This window comes from Phallusia mammillata, chromosome 7 (genome assembly GCF_965637545.1).
Source record: "Phallusia mammillata chromosome 7, kaPhaMamm4.hap1.1, whole genome shotgun sequence".
In the NCBI taxonomy this organism is placed as follows: domain Eukaryota; kingdom Metazoa; phylum Chordata; class Ascidiacea; order Phlebobranchia; family Ascidiidae; genus Phallusia; species Phallusia mammillata.
In genome coordinates, this window is record NC_137258.1 from 3,254,803 (window position 1) to 3,272,177 (window position 17,375).

Consider the following 17,375-nt stretch of genomic DNA (forward strand, 5'->3'; position numbering starts at 1 on the left):
GGATATTGGACAACCAATACATTAAAGGCACCATTTATTGAAGCCACGGCGATTATGGAAAACAAAAACTTTATGTTGAAATTACGTGAGAAAAGGATTGTGTTGAGTGCACTAACAAGGTAAAATATTGGTACATCAATTACATCGTGTATAAAAAAAATCTGTGAACATTTAAACACAACGGGAAGACATAATTTTACGAATTAGGTACGTAGTCAGGTTGTCGTGTAAGACGATGAACTAATACAAAACATCTTAATACATTAGCATGATTGCAATTATACACGTAAATATATTTCTTTATTTGTACAAAGGCAGCATAGAGATATATGAGAGTAATCTACCAAAAGGTACGGATATTACAGAAATTAGGTGCGATTTAAAGCTTCCAGCATATGCTTATTTTGCCGCGGTTTACAATTCGCAGTTAAAAAACTATTTCAAAGGACAGCGTTTTAGTAAGCACCGATAGATGTCCAAAATGTCGTTATACAAGGGTTTTTACCATCACAGTTGACAAAGGCAGCTGTGAACCCTGATTTGTTACATAGAAAAGTGTGCCCTGTTGGAATTGTTGGAAGGACAAAAGACGCTTTAACTCTATTTTCAATTTGCACATTACAATATGTAATAACTGAACCAAGGTGGATAAAAATAGTTAAAACAGTGATTCCCAACCTGATATGCACACTATTAGTGATAGACAAACGTTTTTCAGGTGCTAACAACTACAGTGGTCCATTCAAAGTGGTATGCACAAAATTGAACGCAATGCAACAAAATGTTGGAACCACGCCGTTAAACTGTGTGCAAACTTAAGGCCATGTATACAGTTTGTTGTTTTCAATGGAGAAGTATTGCCAAACGATACAACAGGAATGTTAATATGCACCTTTTTTGTGGTATAGCTACAGGACGGTAAATCAGTACAGACTGCATGTAAAGTGCTTCGTGATAGAAGAGCTGTTATAGGGGACATTAAATACTATGGCAATAAGTATTGCTAAGACGTAAGTTACTAAATGATGATTTTAAGCATAAAATGGTAGGCAGTGGCTGATTTTATCACAAGCAAGCGCGCTTTTATGTGTACATTACATGTTCTAAGCAAAATATGCATTAAAATCTTACTATTAAACAGAATGGACTTTTTAAAAACCCACACAGCTACAATTTAAAACGAGTTCTTCAGGCAGATTTTGTTGTTGAAACTTTACAAGTAGCTTTCAGCTATTTGTTGATGGTTTTATGTTGGAAGAAACATGATTCAACAAGAGTATAAATTAGCAAAGAATGTGTTTGTAATATTTGCAAAGGACGGTAAAAGATTTCTGGAAGTGGCCAATTGTTAAAAACTTGGTTTTATAAATAAAGATGAAATCGTTTTGATTAAGATACCGTCATAAAGGAATTATTGGTCAAATTTCCAAATATTTGCCATAAAAAAAGCAATAGGAGACATTAGATTGCCGATAGTGTACGTTTCTCGTGATCAGTGATGTCCGGGTGCCAAACATCAACAATTAGAATGAGACGGAATGATTCAGCATTCTGCCAAACCTCGTGTTCGTAAGAATCATCGAAAATGAGAACCTTACCTTCCTCCCAAGTTCTGCAAGCCACAAAAATCGATGAAGTCTTGTTGTTCCAGAGAACATTTGAAATTACTGGAATTTTGCCTTCTCAGATGTTAACGTTAAGAACAAGAAAACTCAACTGAATTATCGTTGATATGGTCTTGCTTTCAATTAGCTGTCAATTTGTACGTTAGAAGTGCCATTTACGCTATTTTATTACGTTTAATTTTGTGGACGAGATCGCCATATCGTTGGTATTATAACCTAATAGGTAAATACTGTACTTGTTTCCACGATAAAACATGGTTGTTAACATGATCATGACATGACCAACATGATACGTTGGTATAATTTTGAAACCGCGTTGGGGGACAGAGCATTAACCGTCATGTCGTATACTAACGCATACCCACTCCCAAGCACCAGGTATTACACAAATTAGGAAATTGTTCGACCGACCTGTATTCATCAGCACACCTTAACCTCGCACCGTCGCCGGTCTTTGGAATAACCAATCCAAGATGCATTCGCAATCTACAGTTGGTGGGTCCAGTGTGGGGCCAAACGTGAGTGCCAGGCATCATCACACTGTACCGTGAAAATGGATTGTTAAATCGTTTGGTCGTGGTTATTAACATTATTGAACAATACATGTTTTGTTTTCTTTTTTCCGACGAAATAAAACGTTGAAACAAAATACAATGCAAACGAAAAGTTTTGGCAACATTGTCATTCTTAAGCGTTTGAAAATGCCATTAATATTCTAGTCTTTGCTCGTTTTTTTAATTAGCTGTAAAAATAGGTCATTATACCACACCTGTAAAAATGTAAACATTGATTCAAAATAATGTGAAAAAAACAGCCACCATGACTTAGTTGTAATATTATCACATTATTTTGCCTCCATTCATTTAGGACCTAAACAAAAACTAAACCAAAATCTTGTTTACAGAACAATAAAACTCAAACCATATTTTCGATATAAGTATCTTCATGAAAATTAACTTGTAGCTCACTTCCACTTGGGCTAATTTTAGCTTTCTGACCACACTTACTTTACCTGTATTTGATTTGACCCCTTCTGCAACCTTTGGCGTTGGGCATCTTGTCTATGAGTGCACAGGTTTTGGGCACCCTGTTACATTCAGCAGTTTTCTCTCCTGTAAAATAGTTCAATTTGCTTTAATTTGGATCCCTAACTTCAAGTTTACAGCTCACAAATTTTACAGTAGCTGCACAATTTGACCCAGCGGTTGATTAATTAAACATATGTTTCAAAGTCAGGCTGTAAATAACTTACTGGCCTTTTCGATTGGTATTAATTTGGTATATATATGTCTTCTACTTTCCATTTAACACACCAGTTTGCATTTTACACTTACAAACATACCCACAACATAAGGCAACGTCTAAAATGATCTAGCAATGGACATGAATCACTTGTTGACTCAAGTACAAACTATGTAAAGCACTCATTCTTGAACATTTTGAGTTGAGTTGAGTCATTTTTTTCTTTTAGTTACAATGTTTACAGTAGTAGTAAAAAAGATAAAAGACCACAGATTTTTCCATGAAACTGCACAGCAGAGCTAGCATGAAGCTCAAAGTACCACTGCATCAGTATATTTGTATTGCACTTACCTTTTGCAAACAAAGTAAATTGTCTCCAGTTCCCAGTGTTCTTTAATCCTTCCTCTTCTTCCAGAAACAAGCCCTTTTCCACATCCATCACTTTCAGTGCTTCATCACGGATCATTTTCCAGTTCTGTTCCAGTTTCTATAGTAACAGTGCTATTTAGAAATGCTGTTTGTTTGGACCCATTTAAAAAAGTTTCAAGTGATATGAGGTTACCCCTTTGTATATTGTGATTTTTTTATTTCTGGTAGACTACCAACCATTAAACAGAGCAACTTTTTAGCAAATTAAAGGAAAAAAGACAAAAAAAATTACCCACCCTAACGTATTCTGATGCCCCAGCCTCCTTAGGGGTCCAGAATGGGCGTGATTGAAGTCGATCCACATTATACAAGGATCTCTGGTATTTTGATCTAAACAACCCTTTTTCTGCTCCTCGGGCATAAACCTCTTCTGCCTGGAAAAAGTACAAACAATGTGATAGTTGTAATATACTCACTTGGTACAGCAAAAACTACAGAATAGTATTGCATAAGACTGACACAATACATGGTAACTGTAGTCAGACACATGTGGTATAATGTTGTAAAAAATTCGTAAGACCTAAACATCGCAAATTTACCCATCAATGTTTATTACATAAGCAGTGACCAAAGTCATGTTTTTCATTCCACAATACATATGTGAGATAAAAATTGACTTTTTCATAATTCATTATAATTATAATTGTTTTAGTAATTGTCAGTTGTCCCCAACTATAGCTAAAGGCTGATTTTCTAACAGACACTCCATAATAGATAGATTTACCTCTTTCGTTCTGTTGGTTCTATGCAAAGCATCACCAAGATGGAAATAGAACTTCCCAGACTGTGTACCTTCTGCCAAGGAGCCAACACCCCTACCCAGCAAATCTGCCCCCTTTACCCAGTCACCCTCATTTTTCACGATGAATCCTAAGTGGGTGAGTGCGAACCCATTGTCAGGATCAATTTGTAAAACCTGAAAAAAATAGTGGCTTTTGTTAATAAGGTGCAATTTTGTGCATGCTGTACACAGTAAATGTTATTGTTTCAACACAGAATTACCTTGTCTATCTCTACTAAGATGTTTTTTACATTGTGGGGTAAATCCCAGCCTAAAATTGCAATAACTGTACTTCCAACTTAAAAATAGAATGCATCAGCAGGTTGCTTAATTCATTACAGTCTTTATCCATGAGGTATTTTGCGCAGTTATATATAATTAATGTGTATAGTTTAACACATTGTGTTATGCTTGCTTACAGATACTGATGATGCTATTGAGGTAAAATATACGTATCTCAAAATATATTATATGAATTATTACGGATGAATGACTTAATGTTTTTATGAAGTTAAATCAGCTTGAAATAGTTTTTAGAAGAATCGTTCCTAAAAAAAGGGCCTCTCGGGTTAAGAAAATAGTCTATATATTGAATTTTGTGGAACATAAAAATATTGTCAGCCAAACATTTAGCATAAAATTCATACTTTTTACCCAAACAGTATTATCAGTGTTTTCTCATTCAAACTAACCAACAGAATGAAATTATTTGTAAATATGACGATAGTAGATTTATATTTACATAACAGATGTGAAATGGTTAACTGACGTCTGAACTTACTGTTTCATATATTTGCTTCGCTTTGCTGTTTTTATTTATCATGAGGTAGCCAACACCTAGTTTATTGAGCACTTCGACATCATTCGGCATTTCTCTGGCCAGGACTGCTAGGGTTTTGAGAGAGGAGCTGAGTTGGCCTAAAAACAAATTTCTATTTCAAAGGGGTTTATTTCATTCATCAAGCCAACACCACAGTAATACATCTTTTTTAAACAGTTTTTCTACTTGCTATCCAGAAGGAGTAACAGGGTTGAAACTTACCAAGAAAGGTCTCGCGATCCGATTTTGTCAAAAGAGATTGCTTTTTCAGGGCCTGTGGGCAACCAGGTATTTGGACAACCTGGCCAAATTTGCAAAAAAACAGTTTGTTTGGTATTAATATGTTCATTCAGGTTACATAAATAAAATGTGATAACACAGACCGTTGAAGTTTATCATTAGTATACAATGCAATACACAATATAACTAACACTAGAAGGGTGGCTTAGCACATATTGCCCTTGCATATACACTATAACCTATTTTAAAACATTAATATATTTCCTATGTTTATTTTGTATTGGGTCCCATATTAGCCATCGTCTTTTATAACTTTAGTCGTTTTTGCAGGCAAAAACTCATGGGTCCCCACACATGCAAAGTTGAAAATAATGCAATTCAAGAGATAACCATGCAAAAGTCGGGTGTTGTAAGGTAAAACACAGTGATCGGCACTGGGCTTAAATAATAATACTATGTAGAATACAAACTATAAAATTAGATTCACCCCAGATATTGTTTGAAGTATGTCCTATTTAACGTTTTAAAAAACTGACCTATTTAGGGGGCTAGTAGGGTAACTAATGGGGTTCAACACACAAACTAAAAAATATATAAAAACCGCAATGACTCAATCAATAGTACTGCAAAATTTCAACCCAATCCGCCAATGTTTAAAATTTCGACCACTAGAGGTGTTTTGAGCAACAACCGTGTTAGGCCTACAGGGTTGAACACAACAATCGACACCTATAAATGGCATACTATACAAGAAATCCAAATTTCAGCCAATTCTGACACTGTTCAAAAACTCACCCATTTAGGGGGCTAGCAGGGTAAATACTGGGGTTATCAACAAAAACAAAGTGGGATGCACATCTACATGAATATATCTACCATCTGTGTAAATTTCAGCCAAATCCATCAAACATTTGATGGAAAAACGAGTCGGACAAACTTTGGGTAAAAACACCCATTTTAGGGGGCGAGCGGGGTAAATACTGGGGTTATCAACAAAAACAAAGTGGGATGCACATCTACATAACTATATCTACCATCTGTGTAAATTTCAGCCCAATCCATCAAACATTTGATGGAAAAACGAGTCGGACAAACTTCCGGGAAAAAATACCCATTTTAGGGGGCTAGCGGGGTAAATACTGGGGTTATCAACAAAAACAAAGTGGGATGCACATCTACATACCTATATCTACCATCTGTGTAAATTTCAGCCAAATCCATCAAACATTTGATGGAAAAACGAGTCGGACAAACTTTGGGAAGAAAAAAAAAGGAAGAAAAACAAAAGAAAAAAACAGAAAAAAAACAAAAACAATTCGAGTAAAATCAATATGTGTCCCCTTCAGGAATACTTAATATTATTAAGCTATGAGATAGCAGAATGTAACAAAAAAGTGAAAACAAAATTACCTCTCCATAAGCTTTGATACACTCTTGCAGAACTGAATTACTTTTCAATTGCTGGGATAAAGCATTGAGAGCCTCGGCCAAACCAAACCTGTAAAACGGTTAACATTTTATGTGACGCTATTTAACATTGCTTCACATGACTCAAGTGTATATAAATGGGTGTAACTGATGTGGCCTTCATATCACTGATAATGGCATGAGCATTTGCCGAAACGTTTGAAATGTAAAGCATGTCACTTTTTCCGTCTATTTGGGCCGTTATTAACACCGGTTATCATTTACTTTGCAGTTAGAAGCTTGAACTATTGGATGGGCGCAGAAATATAATAGCAAATGAAGTGATATTTCGTACCTTGCTCTAGGGCTGCTTGGATTTGACTTGATCAGTTTCCGAAAGTGAAGTTCAGCCTCTTTTGCTTTGCCCTTCTTCAGCAACTTGTCTCCTGATTTTAGTTCATTCAGGATTGGTTTGTCCTCTTTTGATGTAAAGGGATTTGGCTTTTTCTTCACCTTTTCTGGAGTACAGTATAATATTAGCATTGAGTATTAAAAAGGTAAAATATAAAATATCCCTAAGTACAGATGCATCCGGTTAATTGCATAGATATAGTAAAACTGTAGTCTCATACTAGTCAAGAAAACTGTTACCTTAATTGCAAAAAACAAATTGCCATGCTTGTTTGCAAGGACCACAAAGTTTACACGCCCCAACATCAGAAACTGTGTTCAGGGATCACTTATGCGAGCAAGAGCTTAAGGCAGGGGTGGGCAACCTGCGGCCCTTGATTAAAGGCTGTGCGGCCCGCAGAGACACTTGGACTTCAAATGTACTGGCAAACGAGTGCAATTATCATATATTTTTGAGCAGATTAGTGTGCCTGGTGCTATTTTTCTGCGACCTGACAATATGCAGTGAGAATCAAATGCGAATTTTACTTGTAGTAAGGCATTTTTGGTATGCAACGAAGTAAAGTCACCTTGTGCCATATAAAGATGCGGCCCGCGATCTAATTATTGCAATTGTATTTGGCCCCACAGTGACAAAGTTGCCCACCCCTGGTTTAAGGGGTAGCTACAATCCTATTTAGAGACAAATAGTGCTACTGTCAAATGGTAAAATTATGTGGAATAATAAAGAGTTTCCTCTACATATTTATTCTATCAAAATTGCTGAAATGAAAGGCATTTCTTCACCCACAAATCAAATGTATTGATAATTTTAGTCTTGTCTATGATGTAACAAATCGCCTTTGAGGCATTTTCATGTGTTCCCTGAAACTAACAAGATTAATCGAACATGTTGCTGCAGCAATATCTTGGTAGCAATCCCTTCCAACAAGAAACTGAAGCTTTATTATTTCTGATATATATGTATTTCTCTCTCTCTCTCTCTCTCTATATATATATATATATATATATATATGTTTGTGTGTGTGTAAAGAACAAATACCTTAGCAGGTCAGATAAAATGACATTGCAGGCCAGAACTGGCTAGCAGACTGCAGTTTTGGTGACCTATACTAATACTTATAAACCTCAAATTGTGCATTTAAAGTTCTAGTTTCTGCAATTTAAGGTGATTTTGCCAAGTTTTGACTGGTCATTCGTGTTCCAAATATACAGGAGATAAATAACTGCATATTCATAAAAAGAAAGTATAATTTGATAGTTTTAAAACAAGGTTCTCCTGCACATGGCACCCAGTTCCACCTTTAGACAGCTGAGGACATATCCTAAATAGATAAACTAAAACTAACGATCTTGGAGAAATACACTTTTTATTTGCAACATATTTGTTTTTTCAACAAGTTTTGCCTAGAATCTCTCTTTCAAAGATCATTTACACTGTCCACAAATTCTCAGTTGCTCTTGCAGCCGACATTGATAACACATACCACCATGCTCATTTCAAAACAAACTTTCAAAAAGCATTTCCCATTTAAAAAAACGTTTTATAGTGCAAATTATAACAAACGTACAATAAAGAAGAAACATTTCTGACGGACTGAATTGTTGCACTATATAAGTGGTTACTCAGGAAACACAAAGTTAACAACAAGAATGAGTGCATGGTACAAGAGAATCATTATTAATGTGACAAACACACTAGTACGCAAGTTTTCATTTGCCTCTGAAGTAAATGCATTAGTAATCTTTGTGCACACTCGTCCAGCATAATCGGCTACACTCGAAGAAAATTTGGCACATCGGTTGTTGTGAGAAATGGATTTTGGGTTGCGAATAGCTTCAGCAAGCAATGCTACTATGTTGTCAATTGTGTGCAACAAATCTTTGGCCAAGATGGAAAGATTGTTCAGAATAAAACTGTTGTGAAGTCTGTTTTCCCAGTCGTGCTCATTAGATGAAGAGGCTGACTTACTTGGCGGGATGTAGATTCTTTTTGGTTTACGACATAAGACTTTGATTGGAAGTGTTTTTCGCACAGGTATTTTCCGCTTTGGTTTGTTAATAGCTTTGTTCACAATCGGCATTGCTTTTGCAGCTTGTCGCATTTTTGCCTTCTTGATAGCTTTAGTCACAGTTGGCATAGCTTTCTGGGCCTGTCGCATTGTTGACTTTTTTATCACCTTTGCATTCAGTTTATTGGCAGGTGCTGTTTGGCTTGCCAACTTTTTTGTGGTTGCATGTAGTTTTTCATGAAGCACTTCCTCTGAAATCTTGGCATTACCGCCAGACTTGGTACTAGCTTGTAGGTTATTATCGTTTGGAGCAGAAGATTGATAGCCGCTTTGAGGAAGGGGTTGATTTGTTGCACCAAACTTAACAGACTTCACTGCTCGTTGGACAACATGATTTTGTACAGGTCTTGATATGAAAGTTTGCTTTCTCAAAGATTTTATAATTCTTGGCGATGGTTCTGTTCTAACACAATTTCTGACATTTACAGCAGTAAAAGGCACAATTTTAACAGGATTAACAGGAGGAAGCAGAAAACAATTCTTGATTTCCAAAAAATATGTACCAATCTTTAGAAGTTTTCTGTCATTCGAAAGAGGGGTTACATTTCGGACAATCCATGTGATAATATTTTTCTGTTCAGGTTTATTAATTGCAGTTTGTTTAGCAACCACTTTGGACTTATTGGTAACTGAAACTGAGTGCAATCTTTTGTCCACAGTAACTTTGGCAGCTAGACGGTTGTCATATTTTTGTGCATTCTCTACTTGAATATTTTCCCAATTTATGTTCTTCAGATGATGGTTATCATTTTCATCATGTTGCAGTTTGTCAGAAAGTGCTTGCTTGACATGCAGGGTATGCTGGTTAAGTTTATTAGGAGTTGGAGGCATTGGCACATCACGCAACTTGCGAGGAAATCCCACCACAGCCACACTGTTTAGAAACGAGACAGACAAATTTCCTTTAGAAGGATACAAGAGAGGCTTCTTGCTTTTCAACCACTCGTCACTGGGCAGTGCTTGGTTTAATCTAACTGGTAATAATGAGAGAAGGGAAAGGAAAAAGGAAAAGGGGTGGAAAAAAGAAAAAGAGTTAGTAGTAACGGAGAGAAATATTTTAATGAAAAGCAATAGAAAGTTTTTGCAATTGTACAAATAACCAATATTTGTTTGAATTTTGCTAACAGAAAAAATCACCACAACATATTTTCAACATTTTAAAAATACAGGCCTGATACAATTTCTATCTACATGCAACAGCTGCTAAGTTCTGGAGCTACTCATAAACATTGTATTAGCAGAAAGTGTTGGTCAAATTATGCAGTGGTCATTACATTTCCTGAATTGTGACAACTTGGAACCAGATTAGCAACTAAAGAAAGTTGCTTGACCCACCTTTTTTGTTTTCCTGTGTTTTTTTCTCTGTTTCCTTTTCTATGGGTTCCACCTTCTACAAAGTGCAAAGAAATTGATTACTTCACATTGCACATTTAAATATAACTAGAAGAGTGGCTTTCTGATATACTTCCATTTTATATATTCTATACGATATTTACCAATTTACTATACACATCATTTGATCTACACATATGAGTGTTTTTGTAAACAAAAACTAATGGGTCCCCACCTGCATGTTTGTGCGGATTTACGGTAAACAAATGTTGCGGTGATTTTTAGATTCTTGAAGACAAATATTTAGAAAGCATTAACCCAACAATAAAAAAAAGTTGTTTGTATTCTTTTTGCACTTTTATTGTCATGTAATTACAAAAACACTAAAAAAACGTAACGAATACTTTAATTTAATCTCTTGCTTTGACCCAGATATTGTCGTCCAAGGTCGGGTTTCAAACAAAATTTTTTTTAGAAAGCTGTAACAGTTGTGTTACAGACACTTTAAATTAAATAGCAATTTGCTACAAGTGTGTACATAACAAATTGTTTTTCATTTAACTTTGTTTCGCAAAACGAGTACCATTGACCTGTAGTAACCTCTCAGGGTGCACACGCCAAATGAATGTTTGACCTTTTGATACCGTTTTCATTAGCACGCCGTCCTTAGTGTTCTACAATACCGTTAAGCCTAATTTATACATGCCTTGAGTATTGATTCCTAAATTGATTGTCAAAAAACGCTACGTTATGACGAAAGAAAGTTCTGAACTGTGTTTGTAATACCTACTAGTTGACCTTAAGTAACCCGTGATCATGCGGCGACCAACCTGACAACGAGCATTCAAAAAACATTTATTTTGCAAAAAAGTCAAGTTTATTTTTTTCATCTTTATTTTGATTAACAAAGTTTTGCTTGACATGTACAAAACCAAAGCACGCTTATTAGGTTTAAATCACGTCATAGGTGTAAAACCTTCGCCAAAACTAAAAATGTGAGTGATAACTTAATAAAACGACATAGCATTGCTGTGCACAACAGCTGATTTCTTATCACCGAAACGACGTATCGTAAAATGTCTGTTCGACGTCAAGCTGAGCCCTCCCGCTATCGTAAACCAGTAAGTTCCTCTATTGATACTTCTGCCTACAGTGTCTTTCTTGACCAAACGAGCGTTAGACACATTTACGTTTTGGGGGCCTGTGGGTGAACCGCTGGGTCATTCGAGGTCAAACTTCTAGAGGATCAAGTTCAGATTGGTAACTAACATATGTCCAAATTTGAATAAATTTGAAGCACTTTTTCTTTACCAACGAGCGTTACAAACCAGCGTTAAAAAATTTGCATTTCGGGGGCCTGTGGGTAAACCGCTGGGTAATTCGTGGTCAAACTTCTGGAGGATGAAGTTTGGATTAATATCTAACATATGTCTAAATTTGAGGCACTCTTTCTTTACCAAACAAGCGTTACAAACCAGCATTGAAAATTTTACGTTTTGGGGGGCCTGTGGGTGAACCGCTGGGTAATTTGGGGTCAAACTTCTGGAGGATCAAGTTTGGATTAATAACTAACATATGTCCAAATTTGAATAAATTAGAAGCACTCTTTTTTTACCAAACGAACGTTACAAACCAGCATTGAAAATTTTACGTTTCGGGGCCTGTGGGTGAACCGCTGGGTAATTTGGGGTCAAACTTCTGGAGGATCAAGTTTGGATTAATAACTAACATATGTCCAAATTTGAATAAATTAGAAGCACTCTTTCTTTACCAAACCAGCGTTAGACAGAAAAAAGAAAAAAAGAAGACAAAAAATACGGACAAAAACAATATGTATCCCCTTCAGGGAAGGGGACCCATAATTAATAGACCATCAGCAATTGTATTTGCTACCATTAGAAATTTACTGAGAACAACAATTCAGATACCATATTAGGCATAAACAGACAAAGGTATCAAAGCTAAAAAAACAAACATACATAGATTTAAAGTAAACTTACTTTTTTGTCAGGTTCTTTAACAGAGTCGTGACTTATTGGCTCTTTGGCCTTTTCTTTATTTAAACCAGGCTGTAAAAAATAAACACTTAGTCAAATCTGCTATTTTAATGATTGCTTTCCCAGTTCATGTTAAGCATTGAGTTTAAATTTGTTTACTAGCATGTTTTGTTGCAAAATTTTCCAAATTGTAAATAAATATAGGTATCCTTGTTGCTGCAATTACCTTCTCATTTTCTTTTGCTTGGGGAGGATTTTCTGGATCAGAATCTGTGGAAAACATATCATTGATAAAACCAAGGCTGTTGCTGGTCAGCCAATCAGCAGTTTAATTCTTGACATTAAATAGCATTAACTGTGTTGAACAGAAAGAAAATACTGTATTGTCAGTTGCATCTTGTGACTAGTACATAGGCAGTGAAGAAAATGTTTGTGAGAAGAATTTAATTACAAGCTAACTCTGTTAACAAAAGCATTGTATATACAAGTTATATTTCGTTTGCTTTTTAAAGCAAAGTCGCCCTGTGCAAACCAGAGCACTTACAAGACAGAACAATTAGAAAGTCAATGTACTGCACATGTACTAGCTGAGGCCACATTAAGTCAGTAATAGGTGTAACACATCTCTTCACCATCAGTCAAATACTGGTATCACTTTAAATAAGCATATTGCAGTGTTGTGCATATTTTGTTTACATTGAATGCTATCTTTACCCGATAAACTGGACCTAATAACTAGTACAAAACCTTACACCAAAAATAACCGAAGCCTTTTGCACTATTTGACAAACAAAAAAACTACATACTACAGCATTTGTAAACCTACTAACCTGGTACAGCTTTAGAACTTCTAGTCTCAACCGGTCCCATCTCTTTCCAACCTGCAAAAAATACAATTGTGACGTTCACAGTAAAAAATAATTGCCCCAAAGTGAATTTCAATGTAGATAAAACAACATCTTTCTTTCAACCTCGGCAAAAATGTTTTTTTTTAGGTTTCAATTTCCTACAGATTGTCAAATAACTTAAACGTAACAAAGCCATGGACAACATTTAACTGTAGCAAATAGCAAACCTAAAGTGATAAGTGTCAGAATAAAGTGGTCATACTTAAGTATCTGGTATAAGGTGAAACACGAGCAATTGGTCTTCGTTTGTCAATGTAGTAAAGTTTGTCTGATATGAAAATGGAAAGAAGAAATGGAGTGAAAGGTTTAGAGTAAAACAATTACATTTTTGCAAAATGTAACCTTGAGTTTTAAAAAGTCCAGTTAGAAAATCATCGATGTATATAAGCATGCTGGCAAGCAAACGAAAAGGATGGAAGAAGCCTTGATATTGTAAAGGGTTGAGAATGGAAAGACAAGAAGTGACTTCAGAAGATGAAATAGTAGAGCTGCGGACTTTAGTAAGACAAAGTCACTTGGTTTGAAATTTACCACACGGTACATAATGTAAGCAACATTTTGTTAAAGTTCACACCTTGTGAAACGATAGATACTCGCTTGTGGTAATTTAAAACTGACGCAATTTGAGAAGCTACATGTAAAACCACAAGAGAAAGTAACACACAGGAGTGAATTTTTAACTGCTACAAAGGAATGTGATAGCCATGCGCAATGTGAAAAAACCTACAAAACCTACCCATTACAGCTTTGTAGTCCACAATTCCAAAATATGCAGTAGCAGCAATTCCCCATGTAAGAGCCACCATTACAATCAGGAGAATCAAAGTAAAGTTTGATGTTGATTTGACTGGCATGGAAGCCTACAATCAACATTACTTTATTAGTGCATACACATTCAATTAGGATGTATGAGTAAAAACAAGCGGTTAAAAATAATAAACATCTTTATTTGTGTTTAATAGTGGGGGATCAGTAAGTTTAAAATTATATAGGTAATATTTTAAAGTTTCAACTTATAAGGTCTCATCAGTGCAGCTGGTGACGAGAGACCGGCCGCATTGGCTAGTGTAGCCATCAAACGGCACTCCAGTTTGTGGCGAGCAACAGGGTACAACCCCATACATCACCCAGTCTGTGCGATGCCACAACTGGGCATACAGCACAGATGAAACTGGCTCACAGTGGCCAAGCAACTGCTTGGGAACCACAGTGAAGTCGGCTTAGTGTCACAGTATCAATGTAAAAGCATATGAGCCAATAAATGATAAGCATGTATGGCAGGGGTGGGCAAACTTTTCAGTGCAAGGGCCGCATTCAAAAGTTCTAAATCTTATCGGGCCGCATAGTATTTCACCAACGGCCGCCAATTGCTTGCTTGTTTTTGTTTTAAAATAACTGGTGTAAAGAATTAGGTTTATATTATATATATACCATTTAAAGCCACCTAAAATGCTTAGATTAATAGTTTCTAACATGGTGCATAAGTTTAGCTAAACGAAGCTGATTGTTTATGACATCATAATCTGTATTGTGACGATTACTGTGCCTGTTTTTTCGGATTCTTGCACACAATAAGCGGATAAACAGGCACCGCATATAGTTAATAGGCTGGTAATCTTTTTTCCAGTCACACGAAATCTGTTTTTAGCAGTTTAAAATAGTTGGCAAAATAGTTTTAGATACGTCACGGCCTCCAGTGCATGTATTTTAATAAACATGGTCACAGCCGCACAAACCCGTCTCCGCGGCCGCATGTGGTCGTACACGCCTGATTTAGCCCAAAATATTAACATAGCATATTTTCAGCTATAAACATAAATTTGTTGTCACTTGATTGGACAAACATTGGTTGAAACGCTACAATTGTAATTGTTTCAAAATAAACAAGCACGTTGTTTTGTTAATAAATTCCTTGCGCCAACATTAAACAATGCGAGCCGCATTTAGTATCCATCTTTAGGTGTTGTGCGGGTCTGTGTAAACGATTCTGAAGCTATTTTTTGTCTGTTTCCAAAGTACTGCAAAGACGTAAACTTGATCCAAAGTGACCAAAGTTTTCGCGTCAACAGTGCAAAGTGGGCTGTATTTAAACACGTGAATCGCTTTCACTTTTATCGAACGAAGAAATTATGTCAAGTGACGATTTGTATAAGAACGTGGCAGAAACAACAGGCTAAAGCACGAAAAAAGTATCTGTGTTTAGTTCCAAAGTATGGTACGGTTACAGATACTGCACATGGTATAGGTATCGGCAAGTCGCACCCGCGGTATTTATTTTTATTTTTTAAAACTGTACGCCTGTGCTTATAATAACTTACTATTCAGCGTTGCTCGGTAACTATCTTTTTAAAATTTACTAACATTTGGCGGGCCGCATGAACTCCTTTGCCGGGCCGCATGCGGCCCGCGGGCCGTAGTTTGCCCACCCCTGATGTATGGGGTTGTACCCTGTTGCTCACCACAAACTGGAGTGCCGTTTGATGGCTACACTAGCCAATGCGGCCGATCTCTCGTCACCAGCTGCACTGATGAGACCTTATAGGTTGAAACAGTGTGCACTGTCTGCAGCTTAATATTTTAAAAATATTGATAATAAATTGTTGGTATAACATAGATCAAAAATCATACCTGTGTATCTTTAGCCGCTTTTCCATTGCTCTCAAATTCATCTAAAAAACAAAGAAAGAAAAATTAAAACTCCTTGTGAGAAACAAAAAATTCAAAAAAAACTTTAAAATAAAAACCTAAAACTCCTACTGATAAGAAAATGTCAAAAAATGCCTTAATTCTTACCCAACAAGGCATCTTGTTCAGTCATATTGTGCTTTGAGCCTCTACTGCGAAGGTCACCATGACCCAACACACTGTTTTCACATCTGCTTTCCATTTTCTAACCACATTCTGCCATAGGGGCTGCTTAAGACATAGTCACAGACATAACTATACTGATAACTGCATTGCAAGTGGTTAAGTGTCATGACTAAGTATAGATCAGGGGGGAGAAAAAGGTAAAGGCGCTAATGGCTGTTTGATTGACTGTGACAACGATTACCGCAATTGGAGTGTCTGCATTTATCATCTGCCATATATCAGTGTAGTTACCTAAAGTTAAATGTTTAAGCATGTTTTAAATCTTAACTGTTTTTATGATTGTCTGATTAAACTAATTCCTATAAAATGGTTCAAAATGTTATATATTTTGTCTTATCTATCTCTCAAAGCTGTATTTAGCTTATTGACCTAAACAAGGTTTGCGTTACAAATATCAAAAATTACTGCTATAAACTTAATGAATGAGGTAACATGAAAGTAGTTGTTACATTTTGCAGCAGAATTCATTCATACCATTTTAAACAATACAAATTTGTGATTGGCTGATAGTGGCAGTTACGTTTATCAACATAGATTGTGACACAATCATGGAAGATATTTGGCTAGGATGAATAACAACATGGTATTTAGTAGTGTTTATATGTTATTGGTATACAATCTTGTCCCAGTCTGCAGAGTGTTGCAGCTGCACACGGATTTAAAGAAAAACTTTTTGCAGTACAATTTTTTGGGTTGCATGTGCAAATTTAGTACCAAAGGCATTTAATTGTACTGCCTTGACCTTATTTTACTTGCTTTGCGTCTGTTGAAATTGGTCTTATACGCAAACTCACAAGTCATACATGCATACACATAGGACATGTTGGTTTTGCATGCCCTAGGTCAGGAACTGCCATGTTTTGCAGACTGGATCCTGTCCCGTACAGTGTTTGGTGGTCACAATATACTATAATTACTATACAGTTTTAAATACACTTCCAGGCACTATGATCAAGTATAGCAAGATATATCCTGTTAAACACTACAGGGGTAAGGTAAATATTCCACAAACATTATAAACACACGAAATATGCTATTGCAGCCAGGCATAATGTATATCGGTAACCTTTATAAACACACATTTTCACAATAAGAAATAATCACCCCACTTCTTATCCACTTACCATTGCCTGAAGTTTTTGATTTGTCAGGTTTTCTTTTTCGGATTTTTAGTGGCATGGTTAAAACCACACACAACAGTCACAAACACCACTAAATAAAACTCTGCAATTTAAAGCTT

The 17,375-nt window shown here is 36.1% G+C and overlaps 1 protein-coding gene across 6 annotated transcripts; it reads right to left on the reverse strand.

The window, feature by feature from the left end:
• Window positions 1–17: 17 nt before the first annotated feature.
• Window positions 18–17,371, reverse strand: LOC145239261 (aspartyl/asparaginyl beta-hydroxylase-like). 6 transcript variants are annotated; one of them, XM_080102564.1, is made up of 19 exons: window positions 16,058–16,228; window positions 15,893–15,933; window positions 14,001–14,124; window positions 13,607–13,759; window positions 13,467–13,532; window positions 13,187–13,237; window positions 12,583–12,626; window positions 12,360–12,428; window positions 10,363–10,417; window positions 6,900–7,062; window positions 6,548–6,635; window positions 5,120–5,198; window positions 4,859–4,995; window positions 4,021–4,212; window positions 3,533–3,670; window positions 3,219–3,354; window positions 2,638–2,737; window positions 2,037–2,165; window positions 18–1,612 (listed from the first exon to the last, which is right to left on the reverse strand). In XM_080102564.1, the coding sequence occupies exons 1-19, from the start codon at window positions 16,149–16,151 to the stop codon at window positions 1,462–1,464; spliced, it is 2,010 nt and encodes a 669-aa protein (XP_079958690.1). In that variant the 5' UTR covers window positions 16,152–16,228; the 3' UTR covers window positions 18–1,461. The 6 variants fall into 6 exon arrangements, with proteins under 6 accessions (XP_079958690.1, XP_079958693.1, XP_079958692.1 ...); XM_080102567.1 differs by lacking the exons at window positions 13,467–13,532; window positions 13,607–13,759; window positions 16,058–16,228 and adding an exon at window positions 17,260–17,368; XM_080102566.1 differs by lacking the exons at window positions 13,467–13,532; window positions 13,607–13,759.
• Window positions 17,372–17,375: the final 4 nt, after the last annotated feature.

What these genes read in the sequence shown, in the direction of transcription:
- LOC145239261 (XM_080102562.1), bottom strand. Translation starts at nt 16,151, where the DNA reads ATGGAAAGCAGATGTGAAAACAGTGTGTTGGGTCATGGTGACCTTCGC. An exon ending in TGGACTTTTTAAAACTCAAG is followed by an intron (nt 13,533 to 13,606) that starts GTTACATTTTGC and finishes TTTTCATATCAG; the next exon opens with ACAAACTTTACTACATTGAC. An exon ending in AACACAGGAAAACAAAAAAG is followed by an intron (nt 10,002 to 10,362) that starts GTGGGTCAAGCA and finishes CATTATTACCAG; the next exon opens with TTAGATTAAACCAAGCACTG.